General features: G+C 44.5%; 1 protein-coding gene and 2 long non-coding RNA genes across 8 annotated transcripts in view; 2 read left to right on the top strand and 1 right to left on the bottom strand.

Moving 5' to 3' along the window:
• Positions 1 to 49: 49 nt before the first annotated feature.
• On the top strand, positions 50 to 3,775 carry LOC112640071 (uncharacterized). Its single transcript, XR_003123834.3, has 3 exons — positions 50 to 641; positions 2,102 to 2,312; positions 3,639 to 3,775. It is a non-coding gene; the product is annotated as an uncharacterized LOC112640071 (long non-coding RNA).
• The window catches only part of TMEM219 (transmembrane protein 219), a 49,050-nt gene continuing 35,096 nt past the window's right edge, over positions 792 to 14,745 (bottom strand). The window contains exons 1-6 of one of the 5 annotated variants that reach the window (XM_025415802.3): positions 10,930 to 11,069; positions 9,718 to 9,919; positions 9,444 to 9,633; positions 3,718 to 3,947; positions 2,123 to 2,292; positions 792 to 1,273 (exon numbers count right to left, since the gene is read on the bottom strand). In XM_025415802.3, the coding sequence (XP_025271587.1) occupies positions 2,155 to 2,292; positions 3,718 to 3,947; positions 9,444 to 9,633; positions 9,718 to 9,882 (723 nt within the window). In that variant the 5' untranslated portion in view covers positions 9,883 to 9,919; positions 10,930 to 11,069 and the 3' untranslated portion in view covers positions 792 to 1,273; positions 2,123 to 2,154. Of the gene's footprint in view, positions 1,274 to 2,122; positions 2,293 to 3,717; positions 3,948 to 9,443; positions 9,634 to 9,717; positions 10,878 to 10,929; positions 11,070 to 14,745 lie in introns of those variants that run through there. The other 4 variants (XM_025415804.3, XM_025415803.3, XM_025415805.3 and 1 more) reach the window with 4 other exon arrangements.
• The window catches only part of LOC112640070 (uncharacterized), a 28,912-nt gene continuing 25,254 nt past the window's right edge, over positions 11,088 to 14,745 (top strand). For both annotated transcript variants that reach the window (XR_007411015.1, XR_007411014.1), the window contains exon 1: positions 11,088 to 11,325. This is a non-coding gene — a long non-coding RNA (uncharacterized LOC112640070). The remainder of the gene's footprint in view (positions 11,326 to 14,745) is intronic.

Here is a 14,745-nt window from a genome sequence, read left to right as displayed (position 1 = left end):
AGGGGGCGGAACCCCCAATGAAATAGCCCCGCCCCCCTATCCTCACTGCCGGGGCCAGGGAGATGGGCAGCCACCGAGCCAGAGTGCGCGCGCGCTCCGCCACGCGGACCCTGGATGGGAGGAGGTGGACATAAGGGCTAGGCTTGGAGGGGGAGGAGCTCAGCACGCAGTCCGACAACTGGCGGTGGAGAGGACTGCAGCGCATGCGTTCGCCCCTCCTTAGCGCTGAGCCCGAGCTTGTTGCTAGGGGAAGCTTTGAGGGGGCGCCAGTGGAAGGAAAGAAGCAGCCGTGATCTGCGCCTGCGTATAGGTAGCGGTTGGGAGGAGCCAGGGAAGGAGGCTTGCTGGGCGTGGAAAAGGCGGGAAAACGGACTCCTCTGGTTAGTAACCATACAGCCAGGACGTGGCCTCCCAAGTTCGAAGAATCTTTGCTGGGAAAACTCAATCCGTCAAACCCCTTCAGGAAGCAGGCCTCTCACAATTGCATGACCTAACCAAGGTCACACAGCATTTATGTCAAAGCATTCCCAGACCATACCCACCTGATTCTCTCAACTAGTTGAAACTATCGATTTTATTTCATAGAAGAAAACAAGACATAAAGTGGCAGTTCTGTGATCAAAATCAGGTGTTTTCCAAAGGTAAGTCACAATAGAGGACATAGCTGCAGCAATCCATGCCCTAGCCAGCCTGTATCCCAAACTTAAGTGTCAACAAGCAAAAGTCACCCAAACCTGTTTACCCTGAAATTCCCACTTCAACCCAATCCCCAATAAACACCCTGGGCAACATTGGGCAAAACAAAAACTTTTATTCCCCCCACATTCCAGCTCTTCATGTTTTGTAACATCTCTTCCAACTCAGAACAAAGGCTGGAGAAAAAGATTCACACCTGGAGAAAAAGACTAAAAACCAGGGCAGATGAGAGGTCCCTTGGGTGAAGCTCTGGGATGGCTGAAAACAGTGAGGAAGGAGCAGAGGAAGTGGCAACTATAGATGGGTCCAAGTGCTTATTGGGACTGGGTGAGTGGCTTTAGGACCCCAGGATCCACCAGGAGCCAGAGAGCTTTCCTTTCCCAGTCTACTCAGATCTAAGAAAGGCAAAGAGGATTCCACCATCTCCTATCCCAGGTTGGTGGAGCCTAGCCCTGAGGAAAATAAGCAACGTTGATCTTGAGTGGCCAGTTCCTCTGGTCAGAGCCCTTCCCTGGGCTTGGGGTGTCTCCATTTCTCCCATGGCTATCTCCGAGGGCCCAGCAACCAGTTGTTGAAGCTGAGAACAGTTTAAGAATTGGGTGATAACAGATAACTCTCAAATTATATGATGTCCACCTGACAGAGTGAGACTTTTTTAGAGAAATTTTTTTTCCCTTAACGACCAGACACATGAACTAGTTAGCCAATATGTTCCCTGCCCACTGCTACCTTTTTGTGTTCCTCCAAAGATCCTGTTAGCAAAATCACTTTTTTCTAAATGTAATGAAGGCTGATGGAAAAGATAAAGCATGTAAAATTCTTGGGCACTGGGACACGTGGGTGGCTCAGTGGTTGAGGGTCTGTCTTCAGCTCAGGGCATCATCCCGGGATCCAGAATCGAGTCCCACATTGGGTTCCCTGCGAGGAGCCTGCTTCTCCCTCTGCCTGTGTCTCTGCCTCTCTCTCTGTGTGTCTGTCTCTCATGAATAGATATATAAATCTTTAAAAAATAAAAAATAAAATGCTTGGGCACATACTATGTGCCTAGTAAATGGGCATCATCAATCCTTTTGCACTGCCCAGGATGAGTTTTACAAAATTTGCATCATAAAACTGGGTATCAGAATTTCAGGGCAAAAGCAAGGTAAGCATAATTCATATTCAGGATGCATCATCAAATCTGAACTCTCTTAACTCACCACTGTTGCCAAAAAGCTTGGATGTGAACTACAGGTATGGATGAATCTTAAAATCAGAATGCTAACCAAAAGAAGTCAGTCACAAAAGAGTATGTATATTCCATCTACATAAAATTCAAAAATAAGTAAAACCAAACCATAGTGTTTAGGAATGACTCTTATCACAGGTATACTTGCCACCCCCACTCCATCTCCTACTCCCACAGGACTGGAGCAAAGAACCTTACCTGAGAACAAGATGGGAACTAGGCCAGTGCCCTCAGAGCCGGGTTCTAGACCAGTGGGACTCCCGGCGTGGGTGGAAGCACACAGCAGTGAAACAGCAGAGAAGGCCACAGAAGAAAAGCAGGAAGGAGCCCAAAACAAGCAGTCTGGAGCCACACAAAGCCAACTCCTCCTAAGGATGAGCAAAGGGGGGTAAGGAGGAATAAATGAGAGAGAGGGAGGGTAGAGAATCTTCTCCTAAGGAGACACCTTATCCTAGGGCCATAGAGAGAAGCCCCCATCGGGGGAGAGGGCTCTCTACAGCCAGGGAACCAAAGGGAAAATCTAATTTCTATATAAGGTAACTGTTTTGATGGTATACGAACTGCTTTCTTGCCCAACCACTGAAGTGAATCCCCATAATGTCTCCATGAGATAGGAAAGTTCCCTACTATCCACATTTTAAATATGCTCAAGCAGGGCCAGGTCTGGACACCAGTATTTTCTCTGATTCTAAGCTCCTAAGTGATGCTCCTTGCCAGGCTCTTTGGCAACGTGAAGGCAAGTACACAGCAGCCTCCTAACTGGTCTGTCTCCTGCACTCAGGCAGGCTCTCCCCACTCAGCACCAGTGGCCCCTATGGCCTGCAGCATCAAGTTGTAGTGTTTTAGCCTCACAACCAGGCCCCTGCATCTCTTCTGTCTCTTCCCTTCAGCCATTCCTAAGGCCCTCATTATGGAGTGCCCTCAAAGACTGAACACTTTCAACTTCTAGGCCTGTGTGCTCATGCTGGTCCTTTTGCCTGGAATGTATTTCCTTCTTCCAAACGCCCTCTATCGCATTCTCTGCCCACATCTTCGTCCTCTTCGTCACCCTGAAAGGGCAGATAAAGCCTGGGAAGGCATAGGCAGTCAGAAGGCATAGGTTGCAATCCTGGGTCTGCCACTTAACCAGTTGTGTGGCCTTGGGCAATTCACTCCCTCTTTCTAAGCCTCTTTCCTCATCTGTAAAATGGGATAATAACAGCTACCTCAAAAGGCTATTTTAAGATCAAATGAGATAATGAACCTGAAAGCACTTTGTACATTATAAACTACTGTACACAATTCCCTTTCATAAATGCTACCTTTTCTGTGAAGCGCTCTCCATAAATGTTCAAGTTAGGGTTAATTGCTCCTTACTCTGTGTTTGAATAACACTTTGCTCACATCTCTATGATAGCTGATAGCGATTAGCCCATTCTGCCTCTTATTACAGCTTCTGCATTCCTTTAAAGTGGAGATCGTATTTTATTCTGTTTAAAGACAATCATTAATAGTAATAACTGTCACTCATCCGATCTCTATTACGTAGCAGGCATTGTATGGACCGGGCACCTGACATTCATTCTCATTCATCTTTATTTGTTGGCATCATGAGGTAGTATTATGTTTTCCATTTTACAGATGAGGAAGCTGAGGCTCAGAGAGGCTCTGATGCTTGCTCAAGGTCATACAGCAAGCTGAGGCAGAATAATAGAGCCTGTGCCTTTTCTACTAGGTAAAACTGCCCCCAGAAGCCTTCTGGACAGAGCATTCAGCGCGGCAGTCTATGAAACCCCAACAACCTAGGCTCTTACCGAGGTGAGCAACTTGGTGAGCACAAGGCCTTCGTGGCTCCAGACCCTGACACACTCCTCAGCCATCCTATGACTCAAGGTGGCATTTCCTGCTCCCTCCTCTGAGCAGGATATGGGTGGCTGGCTGGAGGGCAGGATTCCTGGAGCAGCACTAAAATACATGCAGGTTTCTGGGGTCCTTTCTGTGGTCACCTTGGCAGTAATGAGGACCAGCTCTCCTGCAGAAGATCCTATGAGAGACATAGGAGAGGTGGTGGAAGAAGATGGAGGTTGGGGTGGAAGCCATCCATTTTCAGACTTCCATTCATTCCTAAGGCTTCCTTCAGTAACAGCTGGGTTGGCATTGAGTCTGTTCAATAAAGTACTCTCTATACCATCATTGTGTCGTTGAGAAAGGACAATAACTGTGTACCAATATAAACAAAAAGTGAATTATGTTTGCTTACAATCAATACAACAATCATGCCAATACTCACAAAGTTGCAGTGAAATGGGGTGCAGATACACATTGCCAACGTCAGTCTGTATAAACTAGTCTGTCCTTTTTAAGAAAGCAGTTCCCTGCTAGGTACCAAAATCCATGAAAAGGTTCACACTCCATTTCAAATTAGCAGGGAAAGGATGGGCAGCCTACTCAGTCAATGGCCTTGGGACAATTTCCATTTGGGAAAAAAAAAAGTTAGACTCATCTCACACTATAAAATAAAGTCCAGATGTGTTAGAGATCTATACAAACAAACTAAACAGAACAAAACCCAAAGAAAATACAGAAGAATATTTTCTAAGTTTAAAGTGGGGAAGGCCTTCCTAGAAAAGACACAAGACCTAAAAGCTTGAGTAAAGGACAAGAACAATAAACTTTACTTTGTAATAGTTGAAGGCTTCTTTATGATGAAAGATAACTTAAAAAGCGGGGCACCTGAGTGGCTCAGTCAGTTAAGTGTCTGCCTTTGGCTCAGATCATGAACCTGGGGTCCTGGGATGGAGCCCTTCATTGGGCTCCCTGCTCAGTAGGGAGCCTGCTCTCCCTCCCCCTGCCCCCACTCCTGCTCATGCTCTATCTCTCTTTCTCTCAAATGGATAAATAAAATCTTAAAAACAATTTTTTTAAAGTAACAGAATGGATGAAAATACCTATATATGTTTTGTAAAGATTTATTTATTTGAGAGGAGAAGGGGCAGTGGAAGAGATTCTTCAAGCAGACTCCTCTCTGAGTGGAGCCCAACATGGGACTTGATTTCACAACCCATGAGATCCTGACTTGAGCTGAAACCAAGGGTCAGATGGTTAACAAACTGAGCCACCCAGGGACCCCAAAATGCCTATATTTAATTAGCAAAAAGGTTTACAATCCGGAACATATAAGGATCTCCTAAAAATCAGGTCGACAAAGACAAATAACTTAAAAGACAAATGAGCAAAGGATTTAAATGGGAAATTCGCGGAGGCATGAATGGGGCCAATAAACCTACAAGAACATATTCAACCTTACTAATAATCAGAAGAAAGTAATGAAAAGCAATCAGGTAATCCCTTTGTTCATTAAGTTGGTAAAAATTAAAAAGACTAATAATAACAGGAGTTGCTGAACATGTAGGGAAATGGGCACTCTCAATGAATGATACCTTTTAGAAGACAATGTGGCTGTATCTGTTGCAATTTTAAATGAATACAGATCCTGACTGAAAAGATGCCCATCAAACTGTGGACACTGCAGGGGTGAGGTGGATTTTTACATGTGTTTTGTATACTTCCATGTGGTCCAAATCCACAACAAAATGAATTTATCTATTAAAAAAAGTCCATACCCTTTGACTCAGTAATATCATTTATAGAAACTCATCCTAAGGAAAGGATTCAAAAGAAAAATGAAAACTATACCAAGATGTTTATTGTGACCACAAAAAATACCAAAAAATAGGAAGCAACAGAGATGTTTAACACTAGGAAAAGCATTACAAATGAAGGCCCAACCACTTAATGGATCACCTTACATCCATTAAAATAATAATGGTCAAGCCAGGCAGTAATAAAAAAATATAAGTGAAAAAAGAGAAATACAAACTAGTATATAAATCATAAGAACTAAGAAATGTAACTGTAAAATTTTCTACGAGAAACTCCCCCTTTCTCTACGTTCCCCAGATTTAATCAGTCACCAAGCCCTGTCAATCCACTGCCAATGTCTCTCTGGGATCAGTCCCCTTCTTTCGTAGCACTGTCTTAGCTCAGGTTTTCTCATTTTCTTTCCATTGCAATCACCTCCTACCTGGTCTTCTTGCTCTGGACACGCTTCCACCAGGCAGTCAGCCCACAGAGTGTGATCTTTTCAAAAGAACAACAACAAAACCCTATTTTCCTGACTAAAATTTTGAGCTTGCCCAATGTACCAGATAAAGTTCAACTACCTGGGCCTGGCATACAACATCCTCCAGAGGATTCTGTCTGCTTCCTCAAATGCATCTCTTGCACTCAGTCAACACCGCTTCCCCTGCACCAGTCAAACTGAACCCTTTGAAGGTCTCAAACATGCCAGTATGGTCTCCATTGCACGCCTTTGCATATGCTTGTCCTTCTGCCTGGAAGAGTACACTCCGAAATCTTCCTCAAGCCTCAGCTCAGGCACTAAATCCTTGGAAAAGCCTATCTTCACTAACCCTGCTTGACAGACTCCTGAGTATTCCCACTGTACCTTGTGTGCTACTTCACACATTGGAAGGTATTTACTTTGGTTCACATCTGTATCCTTGCTAAACTATAAGCAGCTTGAGGTGTCTTAGATATTTCTATAGTCCCATGCTTGGTACACAATAGGTGCTCAATAATTATTACTTAGATGATACAATCATAGGTGGATTATTTTTTATTTTGTCCAGAATAATCTTTGATGGTATTATTCTCTTTCTAACTGTTATGAAAAGGAAAGGGCTTGTTTACAGAAGCAGGACTTGAGAAGCTGAATCTAAAATTCATATGGTAATTAAAGGGGTCTGGAATAATCTAAACAGTTTTTAAAAAGAACAAAGTTGGAGGACTTATATTTTCTGATTTCAAACTTAATACAAAGCTACAGTGATTACAACTGTGGTGCTACCATGGATACATACATATGTCAATGGACTAGAACTGAGAGTCCAGAAATAAACCTATATATACATCCATGGTCAATTGATTTTCAATAGGGTGCTGATACTATTAAAAGTTAAAGAACAGTCTTTCCATAAAACATGCTGGGACATGGGGATCCCTGGGTGGCTCAGCAGTTTGGTGCCTGCCTTCGGCCCAGGGCATCATCCTGGAGTACTGGGATCGAGTCCCACGTCGGGCTCCCTGCATGGAGCCTGCTTCTCCCTCTGCCTGTGTCTCTGCCTCTCTCTCTCTCTCTCTGTGTCTCTCATGAATAAATAAATAAAATCTTTAAAAAAAAAAAAACATGCTGGGACAACTGGTTAGTCACTTGCAAAAGAATGAAGTTGGACCCCATCCTCACACCATTCACAAAAATTAACTCAAAATGGATCACGGAGCTAAATGTAAGAGTTAAAACTATTAAATTTTAGTAGAAAATACAGGGGAAATCCTCATGAGCCTGAATTAGGCAACCCCTGCTTAACCAAGACACTAAAAGCACAAGCAACTGAAGAAAAAAATAAACTGGATTTCATCAAAAGTAAAACTTCTGTGCTTCAAAGAACACCATCAACAAAGTGAAAGGACAACCCGGAGAATTGGAGAAAAAATCCGTATGTCATACATCAGATAGGGGAAAATATAAAGAACTCTTATAACTCAATAATTAAAAAACAAATCATCCATTTTTTTTAAAAGGCAAAACTCTGAATATATATTTCTTCTAAGATAGACAAAGAGGGATGCCTGGGTGGCTCAGCAGTTAAGCGTCTGCCTTCGGCTCAGGGCGTGATCCTGGAGTCCCAGGATCAAGTTCCCCATCCAGCTCCCTGCATGGAGCCTGCTTCTCCCTCTGCCTATGTCTCTGCCTCTCTCTCTCTCTCTCATGAATAAATAAATAAAATCTTAAAAAAAAATAGACAAAGGTCTTATAAGTGCATGAAAAAAATGCTCAGTACCATGAACTATGCCAATCAGAACCATGGTGAAATACTACTTCCCAATGACTAGGATGGCTAGAATAAAAAAAGCCAGATAATAACAAATGTGGAGAAATTGGAACTCACATAGTGCTGGGGAGAACACAAAATGGTGCAGTCACTTTGGGAAACAGTCTGGCAGTTCCTCAAAAGAGTAAATATAGAGTTACAATATGACCCAGCAATTCCACTTTTAGGTATTTCATTTCCCCCAGGAGAAATGAAAATGTATGATCACACAAAATCTTGTATGTGAATGTTGACAGCAGCATTGTTCGTAATAGTCAAAAAGTAGAAACAATCCAAGTATCAATCAACGTGATGAATGAATAAATAAGATGTGGAATATCCATACAATGAATATTATTCAGCACTAAAAACACAAAGTACTGATTGATATGTGCTATGACATGGACATGCTATACTTGAAAGAAGCCAGCCACAAAAGAGCACATACTATATGAAATGATATGGGTAAAGCTACAGAAAAAGAGAGATAAGTAGTTGCTGGGTCTGGAAGGTTAAGAGGAAAAGGGAAGCAACTGTTAATGGGTACAGGATTTATTTTGAGAGAATGAAAATGCTCTAAAATTGATTGTGGTGATAGTTGCACACTTCTGTGACTATACGAAATTGTACATGTTAAATGTGTGAATTTTACGGTAAAGCTGATGTATATATATTTACAAAATAAAAAGAATAGGAAAAATTATCTCAAGTCTGTATATATCAGATACCTTCCTTTATTCTCATTTTTTTATCACAACATGTACACCTGGACATAAGAGACCCCCCCACACACACACACGCAATCTCACAAGAGAATCTTAGAATGGTAGTGTCGGAAAGGACCACAGAAGCCGGGGAGTTCCACCTTTCTCTCCTCTTTTTTCATTTCCCCAACTTCAGACAAAGAACCTGAAGCCAAATCTCATACAAGAGTCAATGGCACCCACTGACTCCCTCCCCTCCCCCCATCATTTTCCCAGGAGACTCTAAGCTCTGTGGGAATGGATGATATCTAATTTTTTCTGTATCCTCCATAGCACATAGAGCTGTGCTAAGAGTGCCTGAGAGCAGGCACTCAAAACACTTGCTTAATTGAACAGGGTATGTTTCTTGAATATCCATGAGGAAAAAGAAGGTGCCTCTAAGAGAAGAAAGCAGTAGGGACGAAGAGGGATGATAAAGAACATTAAGTCAAATCTACCCCATCTTATCACACCTCCAAGATTAGGTGCTGAAAGAGGAGAGAGAAAGCACAGGGAACCCACATAGTGTCACTATGTTCACTGAAAGTATCTAGTCCTTACTAGAAGTGACAAAGGCCAAAGGATATTCCCAAGGTCACCAGGTTGGGGAGGTCAGAGACAGGGCCCACCCCTAAGTGTTCTGATCCTCAACCCATAGTCCTCCTCGATCTCACCTTTTTTTTTTTTATATTTTATTTATTTATTTATTTATGAGAGACACAGAGAAAAGCAGAGACATAGGCCAAGGGAGAAGGGTCCCTGTGGGGAGCCTGATGCGGAACTCAATCCCAGGACCCTAGGATCATGATATGAGCCAAAGGCAGCTGTTCTACCACTGAGCCACCCAGGTGCCCTTGATCTCACCTTTCAATCCCATCTGACTACCCAGGACCGTGGCTTGGAATGTCTGTGTCTTGTTCCCTTCTGGACCATCTCCAAAGTTCAAAGTGGTCAGTAAGCCCACGACGTGAGGGCCACGCCACTTCCCTGTGACTGTCCCATTCACGGGGCACAGGGTCAGCTGGCCAAAAGATCTCAAGAAAGAGACCCAGTCCTGTGTGCAAAAGAAAAGTGGGAGAGAGGTGAGAGATTAGCAGCATGTGCAAGCTTGTATGAAAAGGATGAGGAAAGTACTCACCTGGGGAATGTCAGGGCTGCGCAGGCCAGTTCTGTGAGTAAGGAGGAAGCCGCCGAGGCCTAGGCCTGAAAGGCCAAGAAGCAGCAGGATCAAAGTGGCACAGACCAAAGGCGGATGGTGGGCCAGACAGAGATGCAGGTTGTGCCCTGCCTGGCAGCTGCCCATGGGGAGGAGAGAGGTCCGGGGCTCCACGGAGAGCCTGCTGGAGGACAGGATGGACAAGAGCCTGCCAGTCAGAAGGCACTTACCCATTTTATTCAAAGGGAAGCTAAAGCATTGAAAAGACCAAGAACTTGCCCCAAGGCCACACAGCCACTTAATGATAGAGCCAGGACAAGAATCCAAGGCTCTTGACTTCCAGTGTTCATCCCCCTGCACCACTTAATAAATGTTTGCTGCATTTCATTTCTGAAGTAATCAAGGCAGAAGCAAAGCAGAACACACTGTGCTGGAAAAAGGAACCCAGAAGAATTGTCAAGGGGAGAAATTCAGGAAGCAGCTTTTCTGGGGCGAGGGTCTGGCTGAAGAGCGGTGCCATCCAATAGCCTAAACAAAGGAAGTGTCTGATGAGAACTCCACTTTGGAGCAAGACCGTTCAATCTGTATCCTCCTCTGCCACTCACTGGCTATGTTAGAAAAATCAGTTAACCTTTGTGAGCTTAAGGATCTGTGAAAGAACACCAAATAATGAAGACTAAATGTGACAAATAAAGCAGTTTTGCATAGTATTCAGCCATGCAGGAATTCAACAAATGTCCATTTCCTTTCTATTTCACTGTGTCATACTGATCTTTAAAACCAGGTGAAGCAACGCAAAAAATACTGTGGTGGAAACTGAGGTTCTGGGGACTTTCACAGAGTGGCATGGGCCAAGGTCTGAAATCCGTCTTCTGTTTCCCTTTTCCAAGCGAGAAGCGACAGCCTGATGAAAAGGAACATCTGGAAACCGGGATAAACATATGGGGTGGGGGGAGAAGGAGGGCTTCGGGGAAATGCAGGTGTCACAAATGCCCAGCCCCTGCCCTGCCTCCCGGCCCCGCACGTCTGGAAAGGGGAAGAAAGCACGAAGGGGGAGGGCAGGGCCTGAGTTCAGCGGCTGGTGGTGCCCCTGGGCCTCCCCTCCCCCCGCAAAGCCCCTCCTGCAGGAACTCAACACCCGCAACATCCCTTCCCGGTTCTGCGGCGTTGGGTCCGCCTGCCGCTCCCTCTCACCGCTCGCAGCCGGGCGGAGGCCGGCGCCCCCCGCGACGTCACGCGTGGAGCAGCGAAGGGGCGGGGTCCGTGCACCCCCCACCCTATCACCACCCACGCAGTGGGGATTCGCATGCGCAGTGTCTACGCGGGCAGCCGCCCGGCCCTTCCCAGACTGGGTGGGGGCGTACCAAGAAGGAAGCCAAGGAAGGGGCAACGGAGAAGAAACTACTCCGCAATCGGTGAGCCAAAGGCAGAGAGGCAGAGGAGCTGATTATAGTAGGGACGGTGTTAGAACTGAAAGCCTCACTCCGGAGACACTGGGGCATTTCAACGGGAATCGCGTCGCAGGCATTTTTCTGTTGGCTCGTCCCCCTCCCGCGCCAGTCGCACAGCCCAGCCGCGCCCAGGTTCCGGGTAAGAATTTGGGGTCCGCCCGGGGGTGGAACTCCAGCCCTAGGACTTTGGCCTTCCGGACTGTTTGGGTTCCGCTCCCCTCTGCAGGCCTAACGTGTACACCTCACGCTTGGCCGCGGGTTTTGGTGGACTCCTTAATGCCTAGGATCCTGTGGCTGCCAGACTGCTTAGAAGAGACCATCTCATTTCATTTTTGCCCATATTTTAGACATGAGGACATCGAAGTCCACCTTACCTGAAATAGGACGCATGGAGCCAAGAACCCAGGGTTCAAATCCTAACTTTGTGCCTGCCTCCGACAAGCCATAACAGTGCTCTTTTGGGGAACTGAGTTTGTTAAAGGGGTTCAGCCCACCTACCTCACTGGTTGTATGGGAAGCTTACGAGGCAAAAGTGTGGGAAAACATGGGCCCAGTGTGCACTGAACACAACCGCGCTGGACAAATGCTTTTTGAAACAAAACCTCTACTGAGGCTGCGTTAAGACAGGGACCGCGTCATTCCTGTACCACCCCCTCCTGCAAAATTTATAGCCCCAAACCCTTTCACATATGGTAAAATAATCAACAAGGGTGCCAGGACCATTCAATGAGGAAAAGCTAGTTATCTCAGCAAACAGTGTTAGGAAAACAATATTCTCATGTGAAAGAATGAAGTTAAAGCCTTACGTTACACCATATACAAAAGTTAATTCAAAATGCACAAAAGAACTAAATGTAAGCGCTGAATGATAAAACTCAGAAGAAAACGGGAAAGTTTTGGGACATTGGATTTGGAAATGATTTCTTGGGGTATGACACTCAAAGCACAGACAACAAAAGAAAAAAAATAGGTAAGTTGGACTACACCAACTTAAAAATTTTAAATTTTACCAATTTAAAATTCCTGTGCATCAAAGGACATAACAGAGTGAAAAGTCAATCCATGGAATGGGAGAAAATATTTGCAAAGCAAAACTCTGTAAAGAGTAAATAATATATAGAATATATAAAGAACTCTTACAATGTAACACAACAAAATTCCTGGTTAAAAAATAGGCAAAGGACTTGAAGATATTTCTCCAAAGATATACAAATGGCTAATAGGCATACGAAGAGATACTCAACATTACTAATCATAAGGGAAATGCAAATGAAAACCACAATTAGGGGATGCCTGGGTGGCTCAGTGGTTGAGCCTCTGCCTTGGGCTCAGGGTGTGATCTCAGGGTCCGGAATGGAGTCCCTCATCAGCCTCCCTATGAGGAGCCTGCTTCTCCCTCTGCCTGTGTCTCTGCCTCTCTCTCTCTCTCTCTGTCTCTCATGAATAAATAAATAAAACCTTTAAAAAAATATCCTGGTATGTATATGGGGAGAAATTTATGGCACAGTCTCTCTAAGAGTGGCTGATGAATGCCATTGATTGACTTATTTGAAATTACAAGTGTAGGAAGTATTTTGTTCTCAAAGGAAAAGTAAGTGTGGTTGACAGCAAATTTTCGAACCTAAGAATTGAAAGGCACTCAGGACCGAACAAGTTCACTAATAACCACCCCCACCCCACTTTATTTTCCAGATGCTAAACTGATGTCTGGAGAGGTTAAGGGACTAAGCACAAGTCTCCCAACCAGTTAACCCTCAGTGAGAACTAGAGCCCAAGTGTCCCAACACTGAATCTAATCCTTTCCCACCAAATCCTTCTTGCTTAGTCCTGGCAAGAGATCTCTCCTGAAAGCCTGGAAAAGTCTCTGCCCACCTAACAGTCACACCCAGTCCAGTCTGAGCCAGCACACTTTTCCCTAGTCTTAGTCTTGTGTCCCCAGCCAGCACCTTTGAACCTGGAAGAGTATGCTCCACAAGCCCCAGGTCTTTTCATAGTTTGAGCACAGTATTTACTCAGTAAGTATTTGTTTAATATATTGAAAATGGCTTCTTACAGGCCACTTTCACTGAGAACGTACTAATTTTCAGTGTCATGTTAAGGTTGGGAGCACATCTGTCCACGCTGAATGTTTGTGAAATTTAGGTTAAAAGGTAAAAGAAAGTTTATTTGGTTGACAGCTATTTTTTAGTGCCCACTATGGTCCAGGCACAAAATTAATATCCACGTAAGTAAAAATTTTCTCAATGTTTCTACTAAATGACAAGTCTAATTTGTAGGGTAAGATAAGACATGAAAGTGCATAGTGTAGTGCTGGTACACAATAGGAAGTCAACAAATGGGAGTTTCCCTTCATTATTCTTGTACCGCAAAGTAATTAGGCATATTTGGACAGCAGTTCTTGTAAATGACCATAATTGCTTATTGCATATTTGCTTATGTAGCCCAATGAACAAATTCTACGGACCACTAGAGACAAACTGGTTATAGTAAGGAACTGCCTCAAGGCCTAGAAATCAAGGTAAATGGATGTAAACCAATGTCTTACATAGGAAAAAAGAGTTGGGGGTGCCTGGGTGGCTCAGTCAGTTAAGCATCTGCCTTTGGCTTGGGTCATGATCTCAGGGTCCTGGGATCAAGCCCTGCACAGGGCATCCCTGCTCAGCAGGGAGTCTGCTTCTCCCTCTGCCTCTCCCCAATGCTCATGCTTGCTCATTCTCTCTCTCGGTCTCAAATAAGTAACTACAATTAAAAAAAATATTTTATTTATTCATGAGAGACACACACACAGAGAGACAGAAACAGAGATATAGGCAGAGAGAGAAGCAGGCTCCATGCAGGGAGCCCAATATGGGACTCGATCCCAGATCCTGAGATCATACTCTGAGCCCAAGGCAGATGCTCAACCGCTGAGCCACCTAGGCATCCCAAATAAATAAAATCTTTTTTTTAAAGATTTTATTTATTTATTCATGAGACACATACACACACACACACACACACACACAAAGAGCGAGCGAGAGAGAGGCAGAGACAGAGGCAGAGGGAGAAGCAGGCTCCATGCAGGAAGCCTGACGTGGGACTTGATCCCTGGTCTCCAGGACCACGCCCTGGGCCAAAGGTGGCGCTAAACCGCTGAGCCACCTGGGCTGCCCCCCAAATAAATAAAATCTTAAAAAAAAAAAAAAAAGTTGGAGGGGAAGAGCACAAGAGGACACAAAACTGGTTGTACACTATAATCAGGCAGCATTATACCAATGTTCTGATTTGGTAATCCACTCACAGGGTCCTGAAGGTGGATGTTACTGGAGAAAACTGGCCTAGACAGCTTTAATTTAACAGGTCATACAGTAGGAGGCAGAAATTGGCTTCTGATTCAAGCCTGACTACAAACAAATGTGAGAATCTGCAAATGTGAGAATCAAAAAGCCAATTGAGAAGGGAATCATCCAGTCCTTTAGAAGGAATGGGGGAAGGGGCTCCTTCATCAGTCCATAATGATAGATTCTTCTCGGAGCTCTGGCCCAGATAAAAGCTCTCAGGGATCTATTTGATTTCTTTT

This window comes from Canis lupus, chromosome 6 (assembly GCF_003254725.2).
Source record: "Canis lupus dingo isolate Sandy chromosome 6, ASM325472v2, whole genome shotgun sequence".
In the NCBI taxonomy this organism is placed as follows: Eukaryota; Metazoa; Chordata; class Mammalia; order Carnivora; family Canidae; genus Canis; species Canis lupus.
Note: the sequence above shows the minus strand (reverse complement) of the source record. Positions and strands in the feature narration are given on the sequence as shown.